Below are 18,537 nucleotides of genomic sequence, written 5' to 3'. Positions count from 1 at the left end.
GAGACGGACAGGGGGCGGGGACGGGGTGGGTGGGACAAGGCCGGGGCGGGGCCTGGCGGGACGTACATTCTCGGGGCGGGGCCAGGGGCGGAGCGGGGTAGAATCCGGAAATCCTGACCTCGCTTGGAATAACAGCGCCCATTGGGCAGTTTTATTCTCACAATAAAACGAACTTATCAGAGCGTTGGTTTCTCCATGTTTAATACCGCACGATCATAATTAGCACCTGCCTTGTCTGGCTTTTGTGGGGAATAAATGAGCTAGCTAATGTAAACAGAGTGTGCCCCACACTGGGGCTCAATCCCTGGTGGGATGCCGCTGACTGTTCAAAGCCAGTTTTGTTTTGCTTGGATTGATTGACTGATTGATTGATACGGAGTCTTGCTCTGTCGCCTAGGCTGGAGTGCAGTGGCATGATCTCGGCTCATTGCGACCTCCGCCTCCCGGGTTCAAGCGATTCTCCTGCTTCAGCCTCCCGAGTAGCTGGGATTACAGGCATGCACACCTACTGTGTGCAGCGTTGTGTGCTAGTTTCTGGGGATACAATGATCAAAACAGTTCTAGGGCTGGGTGTAGTGGCCCACGCCTGTAATTCCAGCACTTTGGGAGGCCAAGGCAGGATTGCTTGAGCCGAGGATCAAGACCAGCTTGGGCAACATAGTAAGACCTCGTCGCTAAATTAAGAAACAAAACAAAACAAACAAACAAAAAAATGCATCAGAGGCAAGTGATCCATTTGTCCACAAGTCTATCCTGTGAGAGAAAAAAAATGGAGGGCAAAAAACATCCAAGTTGAGGCTGGATATGGGGGCTCATGCCTGTAATCCCAACACTTTGAGAAGCCGAGGCAGGCCGATTGCTTGGGCCGAGGAGTTCGAGAACAGCCTCGGCAACAGGTGAACCCCCATCGCTACAAAAAATAAAAAACGTATCTGGGCATGGTGGCGCACACCTGTAGTCCCAGCTACTCCGTAAGCTGAGTTGGGAGAATTGCTGGAGCCTGGGAGGTCGAGGCTGCAGTGAGCCGTGACCAGGCCATTGTACTCCACCCTGGGCAATGAATGAAGAAAGACCCTGCCTCCAAAAAAAAAAAAAAAAAAAACCCAAAAAATTGGCACACCTTAATCTCTCTTCACAAAATGCTAATTAAATACAAAGGAGAGGCCGGGCGCGGTGGCTCACGCCTATAATCCCAGTACTTTGGGAGGCCGAGGCAGGTGGATCACTTGAGGTCAGGAGTTCAAGACCAGCCTGGCCAACATGGTGAAACCCTGTCTCTACTAAAAATACAAAATATTCGCCGGCCATGGTGGCGGGCGCCTGTAATCCCAGCTACTTGGAAGGCTGAGACAGGAGAATCGCTTGAACCTGGGAGGCGGAGGTTGCAGTGAGCCAAGACCACGCCATTGCACTCCAGCCTGGGCGACAAGAGCGGAACTCCATCTCTAAATAAATAAATAAATACAAAGGAGAAAACAATGAGGACATTAGCTTGACTACGCGACCGAAGGGAACACCCCTGGTGGTGAGATGCGTGGCCCTCGTGTGTCTCTCCACATGATACCCTGAAGAGAGCATGGCATCATGGCATCTCTGCCAAGAGTGTATGACACAGCCTGATTGTGAGGCAACACCGAATAGAGCCAGCTGGAGAGCTGTGCTGCACAATCAAAGCCTTGTGCTGAGACTCAGGCACATGCGAATTAGAGTAAGGCTGAAGAACATTCCAGACTGAAGAACTGAGACACGACGACGAAAGGCAAGAAAGTGGTATTGGCCAGGATCCAAGGCCAGAGAGAAAAACAGGACATGGCCGGGATGGCTGGCATCATTTGAATGGGGTCTATGGAATGAGTGGTGGTGTGCCAGTGTTGATTTCTTGATTAGGAGGACTTTATGGTGGCAATGCAGGGACTGTCCTTATGTTTTGGAGGTCCTCACTAGAGAATTTAAGGGTGCTAGAGAATCATATTAGAGAAAGACAAGGTAATGGAATAAATATGGCAAAATGTTAACAACTGGAAGGTTTGGGTGAAGGAGATTTGTACTGTTTTTGTAACTTTCCTGTAGGTTCAAAACTATTTCAGCATTTTAAAAATTGGAAAAAAAAAACCCACGTGACTAAATCAACTTTTTTATTTACAGTATAAAGGTTACAAAGGTATATATGTATTTATATATATAATACCCTTAAGTTACACATTTTCATTGTAATGTACAATGCTGTATGTTGATGTGCTACTCAAGGGGAAGTGTTGTTTATGCATCTATATTTATAGAGTATACATAAAGCTTTTTAAAATTAGGAACACAAATACTGCCCTGTTTTACGCGTTGGGTTTTTGATTTGGTATCCAGAAGATCTGAGACTTAAATTGCAAACAAGACTTAAAAAGAAGGCTTGTTTAAATACAGGGTTCTAAAAAGAAGGAAAAAACCCAGAACATCACATACTTTTAATTATTTGTAAAAGCATTATTCTAGTTTTCTAAGTCTTTATACTTAAAAATGAAAGCAGTGTGGAAAAGAATCCACATAAGCAGGTATCATCAGAGTTTGCACAGATTAGCCAAAACAGGCCTTCAATAGGTAGTGGTTTTCTACATTATCTTCCAAAAGACCTCAGGTTTGGTACCAAAAAGGACAGATTTTTCTGGGCACCAAGGTCTTATAATGCTGCACTCATCCAATGGATTGTAAACATAATACTGGAGTCGTATAGTGGAGGGAAAATTCTGAAACTTGTTCTTACAATAACGGCAGAATTGCGACAAAGTGAGAATATCATCGAGAATGATGATCATGCCAAACCTGAAACTTAATTGACATCATCATTTCCTCTCCCCCCAATTCTATTAATTCACAAATCGAGGTGAAAAGACACAACTGACACCCGCTTTAACAGGACCCAGATAGAAGGAAAGACATTTCTTCCAACCTAGGAGGAACACACATTTACAATACTTATGTGCTGGTTTTAATAGTATACAATCATTAGCACCTGATTGTCAAAGGGTAGGTTTAAAGAACAAGACACTGAAGGCATGACCTAATTTTTGTGCACAACTCCAAGATACTTGAAAACCAAGGGGAGGGCACCCATGTGATTCGGTTTCCTGTGCCATTCCAATCACTGATAGCTCAGGTACTTTCTGGGCAATGACCAAGGATGTTGCCTGAAAAGCTAACCCTAGAGATAAATGGAAGGTAAGCTGGATAGAAAGGGACTGTTATTGTGTGAAAATTATGGAAAACATTCAGTCAGCCTTATTTTCTTTAGGTGCCCTTTTCACTGAGTCCAAATGCCAGCGTGTCCTGGAATAAGTGAAATTTTGTTAATTTTTATTTTTTTAATATTAAAGGTTTTTTTTTTTTTAATTTTTTAAATGGAGTCGGGGTCCCGCTGTGTTGCCCAGGCTGGTCTGGACCTCCTGGGCTAAAGTGATCCTCCTGCCTTGGCCTGATTTTGTTAATTTTTAAATATCTTCATTTTGATCTATCATTAATGGATAAATACTCCGTCTACCATGTATATAAGGACTTTCAGCATATGAAATGCTTAAATAGTTTAAGGGTGGAAATGAATACAGCAATTAGAAATAAGGGGTTGATAAAATATGCATTTAGCTTTGCTGTTACAGTTAAAGAAGCATTTTTTAAGAAAGACTTTCTCATTTATCTACTTTGGGCAATAAAACTTAATTTTTGTTGTTGTGATTTATCTTACAAAGGATACTGTATACTGTTCTCTTTCCCAAACTAAAGTCTAAATTTGCACTAAAAAAAAAATCATGCATGATGAAAAGACCAGCCTACTTAAATGTGCTTGGAGTCCTTTCATGTTGGCATGGATCAAAGCCTGAGTATCCCTTCAAACATTTTCCAGTTTGCCAGATCCGGATAAACAGACTTGTAAATATACTTTGGTAAAAATATGAAGTGATGAATTACTTAACTGCTGAATGATAAACAGATGGCATGGTGTGCTGAGAAATAATGGATTATGTGCTATTTGAGGGCAGGAACTTTCTTTTGGACCCTTCAGAATGCCTGGTGTAGAACTATACATTAATAAATGTTTATTAGATCAAAGAACACATGAATATGTCATTAATTAGCTTTCCAGTTTCAAAATTAGTGTCAATAGCATGGATGTAAGATTATTGCAAACTGAGAAAGGGACTTAGGGGACTCAGAAATTATAAATCTTTTTCTTCTTTTTCTTTTTTTGGAGATGAAGTCTCGCTCTGTTGCCCATGCTGGAGTGCAATGGCACGATCTCAGCTCACTACAACTTCTGCCTCCTGGGTTCAAGCGATTCTCCCACCTCAGCCTCCCGAGTAGCTGGGACCACAGGCGCGCACCACCACGCCCAGCTAACTTTTTGTATTTTTAGTAGAGATGGGGTTTCACCATGTTGGCCAGGCTGGTCTCAAACTCCTTACCTCAGGTGATCCACCCACCTTGGGCTCCCAAAGTGCTGGGAATACAGGCATGAGCCACCACACCCAGCCAGAAATTATAAATCTAACCAGGATTCCCAAACCTACAATACAATGAAATATCATTTCTCTCTTATAGGTTTTTGGTTTTAACCAATCTATTTTAAAAGGGGCAATTCAAGGATTATGGCTTATATGGTGGATTTCTGTTGAATATGATCAAATGTTCACTGGAGAACAAGCAATAATTTGCAAAAGGCATATTTATGCATTACATTAAATGTGGATCCTCTTCTAAAACTAGAATAAGCATCAGTTCAGTCACCCAACGTGGGAAGAAAGAATAGAGGTGGCAAGAAATGAAGCTCAAGTTTGTTTTGAAACAAAAGAAGAAACTTATTAAAAGATTCTTCTGAGTTACTACATAACAACCATTCTTCTAGTTGGCAGTTTAGCTAGTCAGAGAGACAAAAAAAACAAAACCAAAACCAAAAACAAAAACAGATGTCCTCTATGTGCCTATTTATTGTACCTTATCCTTAACTTGAAATTCTATCCTTTAAGAGAATGAATTTGTGTCACTCATCTGCCAGATGTTTTTGTTTTTTTAGAGAAAGGTTTCAAATCAGCCACTTAAGCAGTCTATTACTAGTGTAAAATAAATTCCATTTAACATCACAGCATAGGAATAATGATATTGCTCAAAAATACAGAACCCTGATATATAGCATAATTATTTTAGAACTATCATCACACATTTATCGAGTGTCTATGTATCCAGCACAGTGAAAGATTTAGCTTAAAGGGTGGAGGGGGGCAGATTGCTACAATTGGTTTTTAAAGACAGTATGTGGAAAGTCAGAATAATTTTAGATTACCAAGCAATTAGGGGGCACAGAGAAAGAACAGCAGGAGATGGCAGACTGCTCTACTTCCATCTTCAGTGGGGTTAAAAAAAAAAAAAAAAAGCCACAATAACAACAGAAATTTAACTGAAAGTGATTTCCAAACTCAAAGTAGAGTATAATACCACCTGGTACTTAATGTCATACCTGACAGAGATATATAAAAAGAATGAATGACTACAGTCAAATTGAACTTAAAGTTTAAGCAGAATCCCAAATTTAAGTAAGTCTCTTTTCATTACATAGATATTTGATCTGATCAGAGCAATTTGCTTTGAGACCAAAGAGATCTGGCATTTTACTTATTCATTAGGAATTGAAAAAAGAAGACCTTTGGCTTTCTAACCAGCCATTTCATTCATGGCATCAACAGCCGATGGCAGCCACATGGAAATGTATGCTGGATATTTGGATAGTTTAAATATTATGTACAAGGAATAGCTTATAACCAGTGAAAATAATAAGAACATAATTCAGCATAAGTGTCCAAGATAAGATACAAAAAAGCAGAGAAAGTGCTTGAGTCTACAGGTCTTCCCTGAAAGTTTCAAAAATGTTTAATTCTTAAGCAGGTAGGCCTTTTAATAGAATTTGCATAGCAGCATACAAGGTAATTTGCATTAAAATATATGAACAGAGATTCTTCCATGGCTTTGAAAACAAATATATCCACATGCATATAAGTTAAGCAAGAAGACCTGGAGTTTCTCACAAAATTAAAAAAAAGAATCTGTTATAACCTTTTCTCACACTTTTGCCCATCAAAACCATTTACAGCAAAACCTGTTTCTAGGAGAAACATAGCCTTGTCCAGATTCCACACAGCTTAAATTTTTTTTTAAGCATAATTTCTGGGGCCAGGTGCAGTGGCTCACATCTGTAATCCCAGCACTTTGGGAGGCTGAGGCAGAAGGACTGCTTGAGCGCCAAGAGTTCAAGACCAGCCTGGGCAACATGGCGAAACTCTGTCTCCACAAAAAAAAAAAAAAGAAAAAAAAATCCATAAAAATTAGCCAGGTGTGGTGGCACACACCTGTGGTCCCAGCTACTCAGGAGGCTGAGGTGAAAGGATCATTTGAGCCCAGAAGGTTGAGGCTGCAGTCAGCTATGATCATACCACTGCACTCCAACCTGGGTGACAGAATGAGAACCTGTCTCAAAAAAAAAAAAGAAGGAAAAAAAAGAACAAATTCTGATTTATCAGCTAAGTGCATTCATTCAGCTGGAAAAGCTTTGTTACCATTCAACTTAGGAGGATAAATCAGGAAAACAATCAGTAATAACGTTAGGTATTTGTTGTTTAGAAAGATTTTTTTACTTATAAAAATATAATAAATAAATAATCCAATCTCTCCTGCCATGCAATAATTTTGAGTAACAAAGTTTGTGAGAGTACAGAACATAAAAACAGGCACTATCAGACCTTCTTTGGCCTAAAAAGTGCTAAAACATGGCTTTAAAATAGGTGAATGACATTTAAAGTAGTATTTTTGACTGCCTATATATGTTCCAGTATTTAACCTGAAACTCTTATCTACTAGGGAGGTGAGTTTACAGTTACAACTATCTAATAAATACTGTAGAAACTTATATTTAAGTATTTCTTCATATAAAACATTAGAAACTAATTTCCAGATAATGTTTCATTTGATGACTTCAGGAAAGGACTTACCTTTTTCAGAAAAAGAAAAACTGAATGTTTTTCTTTTGTTCCTTTCCTTTTCTTTTTATGGAGAGAAAGGAGAGAAGTTTTAGGAGAAAAGGTGGGAGACTTTTCATATACCAACTCGCTGCTCCTAGACATCTGTGTGGAATGTGGAGAAGCTGTCGAAGCCCCGGGTCTGGGGGGCACAGGAAGCAGTCCCTCTGAATGGGGAGCAGACACTATTCTGCAGTTTCCTTTCCATTCCACACACTGGAACCCACCACATCCTCAAAAATTTTCTTAATTCAAAATGAAAAAGAAATGAAAAGTGAGCTGGTTCTATAAAAAAGGTAGAATATCGAAAATTCCCATTTGTAGTTATCATTTGGAAATAATTTGCCATACTTTGGCATCTAAATATAAATACATATTTATCATGGTGTCCCATTCATTAGAGAACACTTCATTTGCGGACCGAAAATCCCACAAACACATTTGATTGAAGAACAACCTTGGTCATCATGATTGGAGAGCTGTTAGGTATGTAAGAAAAGCAGCAAAAGGGTTCTGGTTCTTGGGGCTGCTAATGGACAAAGGAAACCTCCCATACTTTCACTTCACAGCAAGACTCAAAAGATATTATTAAGAACCCTACAGACCTCAGTGCTATACATGTCAGTTTCACCTTGACCAAAATGAGTGAAAATGCACACATGCCTTGCCTTTCCTGCTCACATTTTAATTCCACCTATTTTACATCCTCATAACCAACAAGCAGGGTGGCTCAGAAACTCCCCTGCAAATCTCAGTGGCTTAGCCTTTCACATTAACACAGAAAACCTCAACCAAATGGCTTTGCTGCTGAAGTCTGTAAAGGCATCATTCAACATCTTATATTAATAATGTTCTCACTGCATAGAAGGTTCAAGATTGCCTACCTGAGGGTATTACGTATTGAAATTCTGATTCCAGAAATCATTTCTGGACGTTCAAGAGATTTTTTTCCTTCCCTGAAATGAAAATTTATTGTGGGCCAGGCACGGGGGCTCACACCTATAATCCCAGCACTTTGGGAGGCCAAGGCAGGTGGATCACTTGAGGTCGGGAGTTCAAGACCAGCCTAGCCAACATGGTGAAAACCTGCCTCTACTAAAAATACAAAAATTAGCCGGGTGTGGTGGTGGGCAGCTATAACCCCAGCTACTCAGGAGAATCACTTGAACCTAGAAGGTGGAGGTTGCAGTGAGCCGAGATCATGCCACTGCACTCCAGCCTGGGAGACAGAACGAGACTCCGTCTCAAAAAAAAAAAAGAAAAGAAAATTTATCTCAGATGGAGCCAATCTTAGGTTTATGAACTTTCAAAACATAAAAAGCTCTTGAAAGACATATTCTTGTCTAGATTTTAATTTCCAGTTTTAAGCAGTTCAGATAATTCATTTTTGGAACTTTGACAATTATATGAAGCTGGGGGAAGAACAGGCATCTCTCCCCAACCTCTGCATATTGTTGGTTTCACTGTAATGAGGAAGGAGGACTGACTTATGGGTGAAGGAGGACAATGGAGTTACAATGTTGACCTAGAACTCTCTCTGCTCATGGGTCCTCCCCATCGGTCAGGCCGCACTGAAACCAAATAGCTCATTTTGCACACAGGTGTGTTTTTCTCTTCTTTTCCCCCCCTGTTCCTGCCCCATCTGAGGTGACACCCTCCTCCACCCTCCATAGCGCTCACATTCTTCTGTGGCACTCTTGATCAATCAAGCAAACAAGAACTTTCCCTAGGCCTTTCTTCAGAGAGCATAAAGAACATCCAAGTCAATATTACCTATTCATTGAGATCCAGGGACTGTGCTAATTTTGACATTTTATATTGATATTATACCATTTTAAATGTTTGCAGATATATACCACCTTCAAAATTAGGAAAAACAAGCTGAGTTCATTTTCTAACACTACAAAATCAGCATTCTTGCTGCTACTGTGTCCTAATGATATCTGGCAATCTTAACCAAAAGCAGGTAGCTGTTCCACGGTCTCATCACCCTCCTCACTGTAGGGTGTGCTGTGAAGCCAACAGTAAGTCTCGAACTAGCAGTTGCTTGTCCATGCCACTGCTGCCACAAAGGGCCAGGCCACAGCCAGGATGCTGCATCCTGTTGTTTTTGGGCAGCCCAAAACAACTCGACATGATGTTTGTGCGGAAGAGTTGGCTTCACCCACCAAGTCTACTCCTCAAGCAGGCTGGCTCTTCAGGATTTATCTTGTTCAAACAGATCTGCCTACTAGAAGAGATGCCATTAAGGAAACCCACCTCAATGACTATTCCTCAAAACTAGGATAGGTGATCTCCTTGAAATGGCAGTGATTTCCAGTTATTCAAATAGTGACTAATAAAGCTCCACTAACCCTAACCAAAGGCACATTTGGTAAGCAATAAAAAAAATGGCTTAACCTAGGAAGAGGATTTTCGTTTAAAATAAATCTTATCCCCTGGCTCCTAACAAAAATAAAATTGGAAAAACCTAAACCAAGCAAAACTTTTCTTTAAAAGCAGTGGCTTCCAACTTGCTTTTCAACTCAGTCACCACTAGAAAGGAAGTAGAAGGCAAGGCAAATCAAATTTGCAAGTTCTAAGTCCTAGAGACAGTGGCAAAGCTTGGGATAAGGTGGGAAGTGATGGCCAGGCTGAGATAGAGGGAGATCCAGGGCAAATGGAACAACCCTTTGGTGATACAATTCAAGGACTTCCTATGGTGGAAGGAGCTAGTGAGGACAATAAATTCCAAGACATACGACCTATCTGGAATGCTCAGGAAGCAATAGGCTGCTGCAAGCTAGCACCTGGGAAGGGACAATTGTTCTGAACAAGAGATCAAGGCTAAGCACAACACAAATCCTACAGGGAGAAGAAAAAGAAAACAATGCTTGGGTATTTGATTATGTCTAAAAATGAAAACAATGAAAAAAAAGAAAACAATGAGCCATTCTTTTTAGCAGTAGAAATAAACCTAATTACTCATAAACCATATTTTGAAATGAGAATAAATCAACAGCTTCATTTTGGAGCCTTTTAGAGTGCTAGAATATCTGGCCAAGGTAGACTGTGAAAGGTAGGCTCTTCTTTAAACACGGTTATGGTTCAGCAGTTATTTGCAGGTCCTTGGGAAGGCACTGTGCTGAAGGAGAGCAAAGAGTTTCTTTTTGTGCTTTTTTTTTTTGAGGTGGAAATATTTCTTGTGACAGTCAAGGCTCTTTTCTGATTTTTTGTTGCTCATACAAGCAGTCCCATACGAGTGACTTTGGCCGATAAAAACGTGTGCAACACAAATACAATTGGCTTCGGACAAGAGTGCAGGTCCATGGTCTGTGGAGAAAGGACACTAAGCATCACTACCTCACTACCATATACAGACAACTTAATAAACGAAGATGCAAAATAAATTTAAGGTAGGTAAAGAATGTGCCAGAGCTAAGGAAACTCTTAGGAACTTAAAGCCACAGGCAAAAGTGCACTATGGAGTAAGGTTATTCCATGTCATAATACTGGTGTGAGGTTTCACATCCCCAATTAGGAGACAACTGGTGGTGTACTGGGTTTCACCATGCCTGGTAGGAAGAACTAAATAGTAGAGGATTTAAAATCTAAGCCCAGGCACGGTGGCTCACGCCCATAATCCCAGCACTTTGGGAGGCTGACGCGGGCAGATCATGAGGTCAGGAGATTGGGACCATCCTGGCTAACACGGTGAAACCCCATCTCTACTAAAAATACGAAAAATTAGCCAGGCATGGTGGCACGTGCGTGTAATCTCAGCTACTCGGGAGGCTGAGGCAGCAGAATTGCTTGAACCAGGGAGGCAGAGGTTGCAGTGAGCTGAGATGGTGCCACTGCACTCCAGCCTGGGCAACAAAGCGAGACTCCGCCTCAAAAAAAAAAAAAAAAAAGAAAAATGACGACAACAAAAACCAACACCCAATGCCACCTTGAAAACTGAAGAAGAGCAGATACAGTGGCTCACACCTGTAATCTCAACACCTTGGGAGGCCAAGATGGGAAGATCACTTGAAGCCAGGAGTTCAAGACCATCCTGCGCAGCAAAGCGAGACCTCATCTCTATAAAAAATACAAAAATTGGCCAGGCATGGTGGCACACACCTATAGTCCAGTCCCAGTTACTCAGGAGGCTGAGGTGGGAGGATCACTTGAGCCCAGAAGGTATAGGCTGCAGGAAGCTATGATTGCACCACTACACTCCAGCCTGGGTGACAGAGACCCCATCTTTAAAAAAATTTTTTTTAATTTAAAATTTCATGGTTCTAAATGGAATGTCAGTCCATGACTTTGTATATAAGGGGTAAGAAGTAATGAGAAGGAAAGAGAACATCTATTCGATAAACGTGTGTTTCAGAAACACTCTTACCAGTTCTCCCTCGGGACCACCAAAATCCAAGTATAGATTTCGGATGCCATCATCAGCAGACATCTTCAGCCTTTCAAAGGGGTAGCGGTACAACATGCTGCTGGAGCCTCCATTTTCCCTGGAGATGGTGAACCCATTTTCATAGTGAATAGTAAGCCTCACCTCTTGGCCATTTAACATGCAGCCTGTTGAAGAAAAGCAAAAAACATTAGTTGTAAAGTTGCTATGTCAGTTATCAAGTGAAAAGGGAATCTTCTGACTTCAAAATAGGAAAAATATTTTCTTGAGAATGTGTGATACATAACCTGTATGGAAACTTCTAAAGTGTGTTTTGTTCTAGGCGTGGTGGCTCACGCCTGTAATCCCAGCACTTTGGGAGGCTGAGGCAGGCGGATCGCAAGGTCAGGGGTTTGAGACCAGCCTGACCAACATGGTGAAACCCTGTCTCTACTAAAAATATAAAAATTAGTTGGGTGTGGTGGCGGGCGCCTGTAATCCCAGCTACTCAGGAGGCTGAGGCAGGAGAATTGCTTGAACCCAGGAGGCGGAGGTTGCAGTGAGCCAAGATTGCACCACTGCACTCCACCCTGGGCGACAGAGCAAGACTGTCTCAAAAAAAAAAAAAAAAAAAAAAAAGAAGTGTGTTTTGTTTTGGTCACTGAGATGAGGCAGAAATGACCATAACACTCCTTGACATCTGTTCAATTTAATTCCTCAAGTACCCACTGAACACTCATACTGGCAAGTGTGTGTAGGCTGTGCAGGGCACTAGAGAAGTAAGAGGCACAGTCCCTGCTCTCAAGGACTTTGTAAACGCATTGGCATAAACAGGAAATCCCCAATTGTGTAAGGCAGAATGTACAGAACATGAGCAAGCACCAAAGTGAATGAAGCCAAAGTCAAGAAAAGGTTTCCTGGAGGAGATGGGCCTTCAGATAGGCCCTAAAGAATTGGTAATACTGGCCAGGTACGGTGGCTCACACCTGTAATCCCAGCACTTTGGGAGGTCGAGGTGGGCGGATCACTTGAGGTCAGGAGTTAGAGACTAGCCTGGCCAACATGGCGAAACCCCGTCTCTACTAAAAATACAAAAATTAGCCAGGCATGGTGGCACATGCCTGTAATCCCAGCTACTTGGGAGGCTGAGGCAGGATAACTGCTTGCACCTGGGAGGCAGAGGTTGCAGTGAGATGAAATCACGCCACTGCACTCCAGCCTGGGTGACAAGAGTGAGACACTGTCTCAAAACAAAAAAAAGAATTGGTAAAACTGGACAGGCAGGGAGGAAGAGGCAGAAGGACTGAACTGGGCAAGAAGGAACAACCAAAGGAGCAAAGGCAGAGAGGCCTTTCAGGAGCCGTGACATGGTTTGGTTGGCATTTGGGATGAAGATAAAGATTATGTTCATCAAAGTTAAAGGCTATACTCAGCAAAAATCACAGTCAACGCTATCAAAGATACAATTCAAAGGACACCTCTGAATTGACAGGATACAAACAATTTTGGTCATCAAGACTAGCAAATGCCCCAGGTGTGGTGGCTCATGCCTACAATCCCAGCACTCTGGGAGGCTAAGGCAGGAGGCAGGAGGATCACTTGAGGCCAGGCGCTAGAGAACAGCCTGGGTAACATGGCAAGATCTCATTTCTATAAAAATAAAAAATGTATCTGGGCATGGTGGTGTGTGCCTATAGTCCCAGCTACTCAGGAGGCTGGGGTGGGAGGATCACTTGCGTCCAGGAGTTCAAGGCTGCAGTGAGCTCTGATCATGCCACTGCACTCTAGCCTGGGTGACAGAGCAATGTCTAAACAATTTTAAAAAGAGAGATTTAGAGATTCTTTTTTTTGTTTTGAGATGGAATCTCCTTCTGTCACCCAGGCTGGGGTGCAGTGGCGTGATCTCGGCTCATTGCAACCTCACCCTCCTGGGCTCAAGCAATTCTTCTGCCTCAGTGCTGAGTAGCTGGGATTACAGATGCACACCACCACGCCCGGCTAATTTTTTTGCATTTTTAGTAGAGACAGGGTTTCACCACGTTGGCCAGGTTGGTCTTGAACTCCTGACTGCAAGGGATCCACCCACCTTGGCCTCCCAAAGTGTGGGGATTATAGGCGTGAGCCATTGCACATGGCTTTTTTTTTTTTTTTTTTTGGAGACAGAGTCTCGCTCTGTCTCCCAGGCTGGTGCAGTGGCGTGATCTTGGCTCACTGCAACCTCTGCCTCCCAGGTTGAAGCGATTCTCCCGCCTCAACCTCCTGAGTAGCTGGGATTACAGGAGCGTGCCACCACACTAGGCCAATTTATGTATTTTTAGTAGAGACAGGGTTTCACCATGTTGGTCAGGCTGGTCTCAAACTCCTGACCTTGTGATCTGCCCACCTTGGCCTCCCAAAGTGCTGGGATTATAGGCATGAGCCACTGTGCCCGGCCTCCTTTTTTTTTTTTTTGAGATAGAATCTTGCTGTGTCACCTAGACTGGAGTGCACTGGCGCAATCTCAGCTGACTGCAACATCTGCCTCCTTTTTTTTTTTTTTTTTTTTGAGATAGAATCTTGCTGTGTCACCTAGACTGGAGTGCACTGGCTGACTGCAACCTCTGCCTCCCGGGTTCAAGCAATTCTCATGCCTTAGCCTCCTGAGTAGCTGGGATTACAGGCGAGCACCACCACACCCAGCTAATTTTTTGTATTTTTTAGTAGAGACGGGGTTTTGCCATTTTGCCCAGGCTGGTCTCGAACTCCTGAGCTCAGGCAACCCACTTGCCTCGGTCTCCCAAAGTGCTGGGATTACAGGTGTGAGGCACGGCACCTGGCCTGAGATTTTTTTTTTTTTTTGAGATAAGAGTCTCACTCTGTCATGCAGGCTGGAGTGCAATGGCGCAACCTCGGCTCCCTGCAACCTCCACCTTCCAAATGATTCTTATGCCTCAGCCTCCCGAGTAGCTGGGATTATAGGTGTTTACCACCACACTCAGGTAATTCTTGTAGTTTTAGTAGAGACAGGGATTTCACCATGTTGGCCAGGCTGGTCTCAAACTCCTGACCTCACGTGATCTGCCCACCTTGGGCTCCCAAAGTGCTTGGTCCCTGAGATTTCTTTTTTCTTTTTTTTTTTTTTTTTTTGAGACAGAGTCTCTCTGTCGGCCAGGCTGCACTGCAGTGGCATGATCTCGGCTCACTGCAACCTCCGTCTCCTGGGCTCAAGCAATTCTCCTGCCTCAGCCTCCCGAGTAGCTGGGATTACAGGCATGTGCCACCACGCCTGGCTGATTTTTTGTATTTTTAGTAGAGACAGGGTTTCACCATGTTGGCCAGGCTGGTCTCAAACTCCTGACCTCAGGTAATCCACCCGCCTCGGCCTCCCAAAGTACTGGGATTACAGGCATGAGCCACCGCGACCAGCCTGAGATTTCTTAAATGTTCTGTTTTGGATTGTTTCCCCTGGAGAAGGAAAGAATGGAAAGCAAATGTGACTGTGTGTGATTCTGTGTGTGTGTGTCAAACTTAATGTATTTAGGTCTAGATATTGAGCTTGTTTTAGTTAAAAAAAAATTTTTTTTTTGAGACGGAGTTTCACTCTTGTCACCCAGGCTGGAGTGTAATGGCGTGATCTCAGCTCACCACAACCTCCGCCTCCTGGGTTCAAGCAATTCTCCTGCCTCAGCCTCCCAGGTAGCTGGGATTAAGGCCTGCACCACCACGCCTGGCTAATTTTTTGTATTTTTAGTAGAGACGGGGTTTCTCCATGTTGGTCAGGCTGGTCTCGAACTCCCGACCTCAGGTGATCCACCCGCCTCGGCCTCCTAAAATGCTGGGATTACAGGCATGAGCCACTACACCCGGCCATAGTTTAAAATGTATAATTAATACCAGATTCTTCTGAATGAGACTGTGACCTGGTCATGTAAATGCTGTGCCAAATCGAACCAATTAAACAGTTTTTCTCTAAACATTGAGTAGATCACACCACAGTGATGCAATGATGATTAAGTGCCTGACACCCCTTACCCTTTCAGGAGTAATGAACCAAGGGAGATACGGGAAATAAGCCTTTCATTCTGATTTAACAGCTGTGTGTGTGTGTATGAGAAGTGGCTTTTTTTTTTTTTTTTCCAGTATAAATTCCCCATTTAGTAAGAGGAGTGGCCCTTTTCTGATGGGATAGCATCTGGGGCTTATTAATAATGGAGCTGTTGCAGGTGGCTCATTATGTCTTGGTTCACTTAGAATGCTTCTGGATGGCTATATGTCCACTATGCACTCCAATTTATAGATAAGTCAGTAAAAAATTCAGTATGTTGGCTGGGCGCGGTGGCTCACGCCTGTAATCCCAGCACTTTGGGAGGCCAAGGCGGGTGGATCACAAGGTCAGGAGTTCGACACCAGCCTGGCCAATATGGTGAAACCTGTCTCTACTAAAAATACAAAAATTAGCCGGGAGTGGTGGCAGATGCCTGTAGTCCCAGCTACTCGGGAGGCTGAGGCAGGAGAATTGCTTGAACCCGGGAGGCAGAGGTTGTAGTGAACAGAGATCAAGATCAGGCCACTGTACTCCAGCCTGGGAGACAGAGCGATACTCTGTCTCAAAAAAAAAAAAAAAAATTCAGTATGTTGATTTTGTTTAACAGGGTTGTTACCAGAAATAGAAAAAGACACACAATAGCAGCACAATAGTAAGTACTGAAGTTAAAGGGGTAAAAAACTACGTTTTGGCTGGGCGCAGCGGTTCACACCTGTAATCCTAGTACTTTGGGAGGCCGAGGCAGGTGGATTGCCTGAGCTCAGGAGTTCGAGATCAGCCTGGGCAACATGGTGAAACCCCGTCTCTACTAAAATACAAAAGAAATTAGCCAGGCATGGCAGTGTGTGCTTGTAATCCCAGCTACTCACGAGGCTGAGGCAGGAGAATTGCTTTAACTTGGGAGGCAGAAGTTGCAGTGAGCTGAGATTGCACCACTGCACTCCAGCCCTCCAGCCCTCCAGCCCGAGTGACAGAGCGAGACTGTCTCACCAAAAAAAAAAAAAAAATCAAAAACTACAGTTCTTCAGGTATCAAGAGAGGAAGGTACATAAACACAGGGCTCTGCGGTAGGTGCTTTTATTTTATTTTATTTTAGATGGAGTCTCGCTCTGTCGCCCAGGCTGGAGTGCGGTGGCATGATCTCGGCTCACTGCAACCCCCGCCTCCTGGGTTCAAACGATCCTCCTGCCTCAGCCTCCCTAGTAGCTGGGACTACAGGGGCGCACCACAACGCCCTGCTAATTTTTGTATTTTTTTTTTTTTTTTCAGTAGAGATAGGGTTTTGCCATGTTGGCCAGGATGGTCTCGAACTCCTGACCATAGGTGATCCACCCTCCTCGGCCTCCCAAAATGCTGGGATTACAGGCATTAGCCACCATGCCCAGCCTGTAAAATTCTTTATAGTGATAAGAGTTTCAGTGTATGGGACTGACTGATGGCTCTTTAGTCAAAAAACATTTTTTTTTTCCTGATGATACAAGCATGATATAACTTTAAAAATTCAAACTGGCTGGGCACAGTGGCTCATGCCTGTAATTCCAGCACTCTGGGAAGCTGAGGTGGAGGACTGCTTGAGGCCAGAAATTTGAGACAAGTCTAGGCAACATAGTGAGATTCTATCCCTACCAAAATTACAAAAATTAGCCAGGCATAGTGGCATGCACCTGTAGTCCCAGTTACTTGGGAGGCTGTGGTGGGAGGATTGCTTCAGCCTGGATGCAGTGAGCCATGTTCGTGACACTGCTCTCCAGCCTGGGCAACAGAATGAGACTGTCTCTCTAAAAACAAACAAACAAACAAAAAACATAAAATAAAAATTCAAACAACATAAAAGTGGCCTATAACTGCAGTTGGATTTAGGGATGGAGAAAAAGCCAGGGATGTCTATGGCCCAAATTACTGAGCAGTAAAAGGCACTGCCCACTTCAACAGCCAAGATAGGCTCTACATCTCCCTCCGTTGTTTCTTCTCTTCCATCTGTCCCTCTTCCAGGCTAAGGCCAATACCCTCACCTGTGCCTGGGATTGCATCTACCTCCACCTTCCTAGAAACTGTACAAGATTGATTACTACTTCTACCTCTTGTGTTTTCAACATGTCCCTCTGAATCAGATCCCTCCCATTCACTTTTTTAAATGCTCAAGCCTCTCTCATTATTAAAAGAAATGCCACTACTCAACTGTACCTTACCTCCAAGGACCACTCCCCCTCTCTCCTCCTCTTCATATCAAAACTTCTTGAAAGAGCTGTCTACTCAGTTTGCCCATGATTCACCTCACGTCCACTCCTCAGACCTCTGCAATCTGCCATTGCCATCACATCGTTTTGCATCTCTCCCCAAGGGCATCAATTATCTCCATATCGCTAAATCCAACCTGCTTTTTCAGCCTCATCCTACTTGGCACTTGTAGTACTAATTGTTGGCTGTCTATCAGCTTCTATTTCTCTATTCTTCTTTACAGGCAAACCCCAATTTTATTCAGGTTTTTACTGTGTCCTAATGTGTTTCAGGGAAGAGTACTCCCGACTTATGGATAGACAGCTTCTGGGCCAATCAAAGCATGGGTTTCCCCTGGTGATTGTTCTGGTTCAGACTGGACATATGAGCCAAACTGACTCAATCAGATTGAAAAGATCTATCACTAGGAAGAGAAGGCCCCTCTCTCTTTCACTCTTGCTCTCTTTTATGCAAGATATTTAATATTTATTCTAGTTTTAGTGGCCATGTCCTACTATTTTTAGCATAAATCATCCCAACTGATACATTTACTCCTACTGACTTTTCCTCCCTTGAAATACTCTTCCTCTGGTTTCCATGGCTGTTACCATCCCCACCAATCCCGGTTTTCCTTCTACTGCTCTGACTACTACTTCTCAGATTCCTAAGCTGGGGGTTGTGGGGTGAGGCACTGGCTTTTTCACACCACGGGGATGTTGTTAAGTATAAAACATACATTAGAGATGGCTTTCTAAGAAGCTCCCTGATAGTAATTTAATAAAGCTAGGAGGAAAACTTGCTCAATAAATAATAAATCAAAAAACTGATGTTATAAGAAGGTGAACACTGGGCCGGGCGTGGTGGCTCCTGCCTGTAATCCCAGC

General features: G+C 43.1%; 1 protein-coding gene across 1 annotated transcript in view; it reads right to left on the bottom strand.

The window, feature by feature from the left end:
* Window positions 1-2,118: 2,118 nt before the first annotated feature.
* SNTB2 (syntrophin beta 2) overlaps window positions 2,119-18,537 on the bottom strand; it is a 124,537-nt gene continuing 108,118 nt past the window's right edge. The window contains exons 6-7 of the mRNA XM_055366283.2: window positions 11,416-11,600; window positions 2,119-10,358 (exon numbers count right to left, since the gene is read on the bottom strand). Coding sequence (XP_055222258.2) covers window positions 10,266-10,358; window positions 11,416-11,600 — 278 coding nt within the window. The 3' untranslated portion in view covers window positions 2,119-10,265. The remainder of the gene's footprint in view (window positions 10,359-11,415; window positions 11,601-18,537) is intronic.

This window comes from Gorilla gorilla, chromosome 18, assembly GCF_029281585.2.
Source record: "Gorilla gorilla gorilla isolate KB3781 chromosome 18, NHGRI_mGorGor1-v2.1_pri, whole genome shotgun sequence".
NCBI classification, from domain to species: domain Eukaryota; kingdom Metazoa; phylum Chordata; class Mammalia; order Primates; family Hominidae; genus Gorilla; species Gorilla gorilla.
This window is presented reverse-complemented; position numbering and strand designations above follow the sequence as displayed.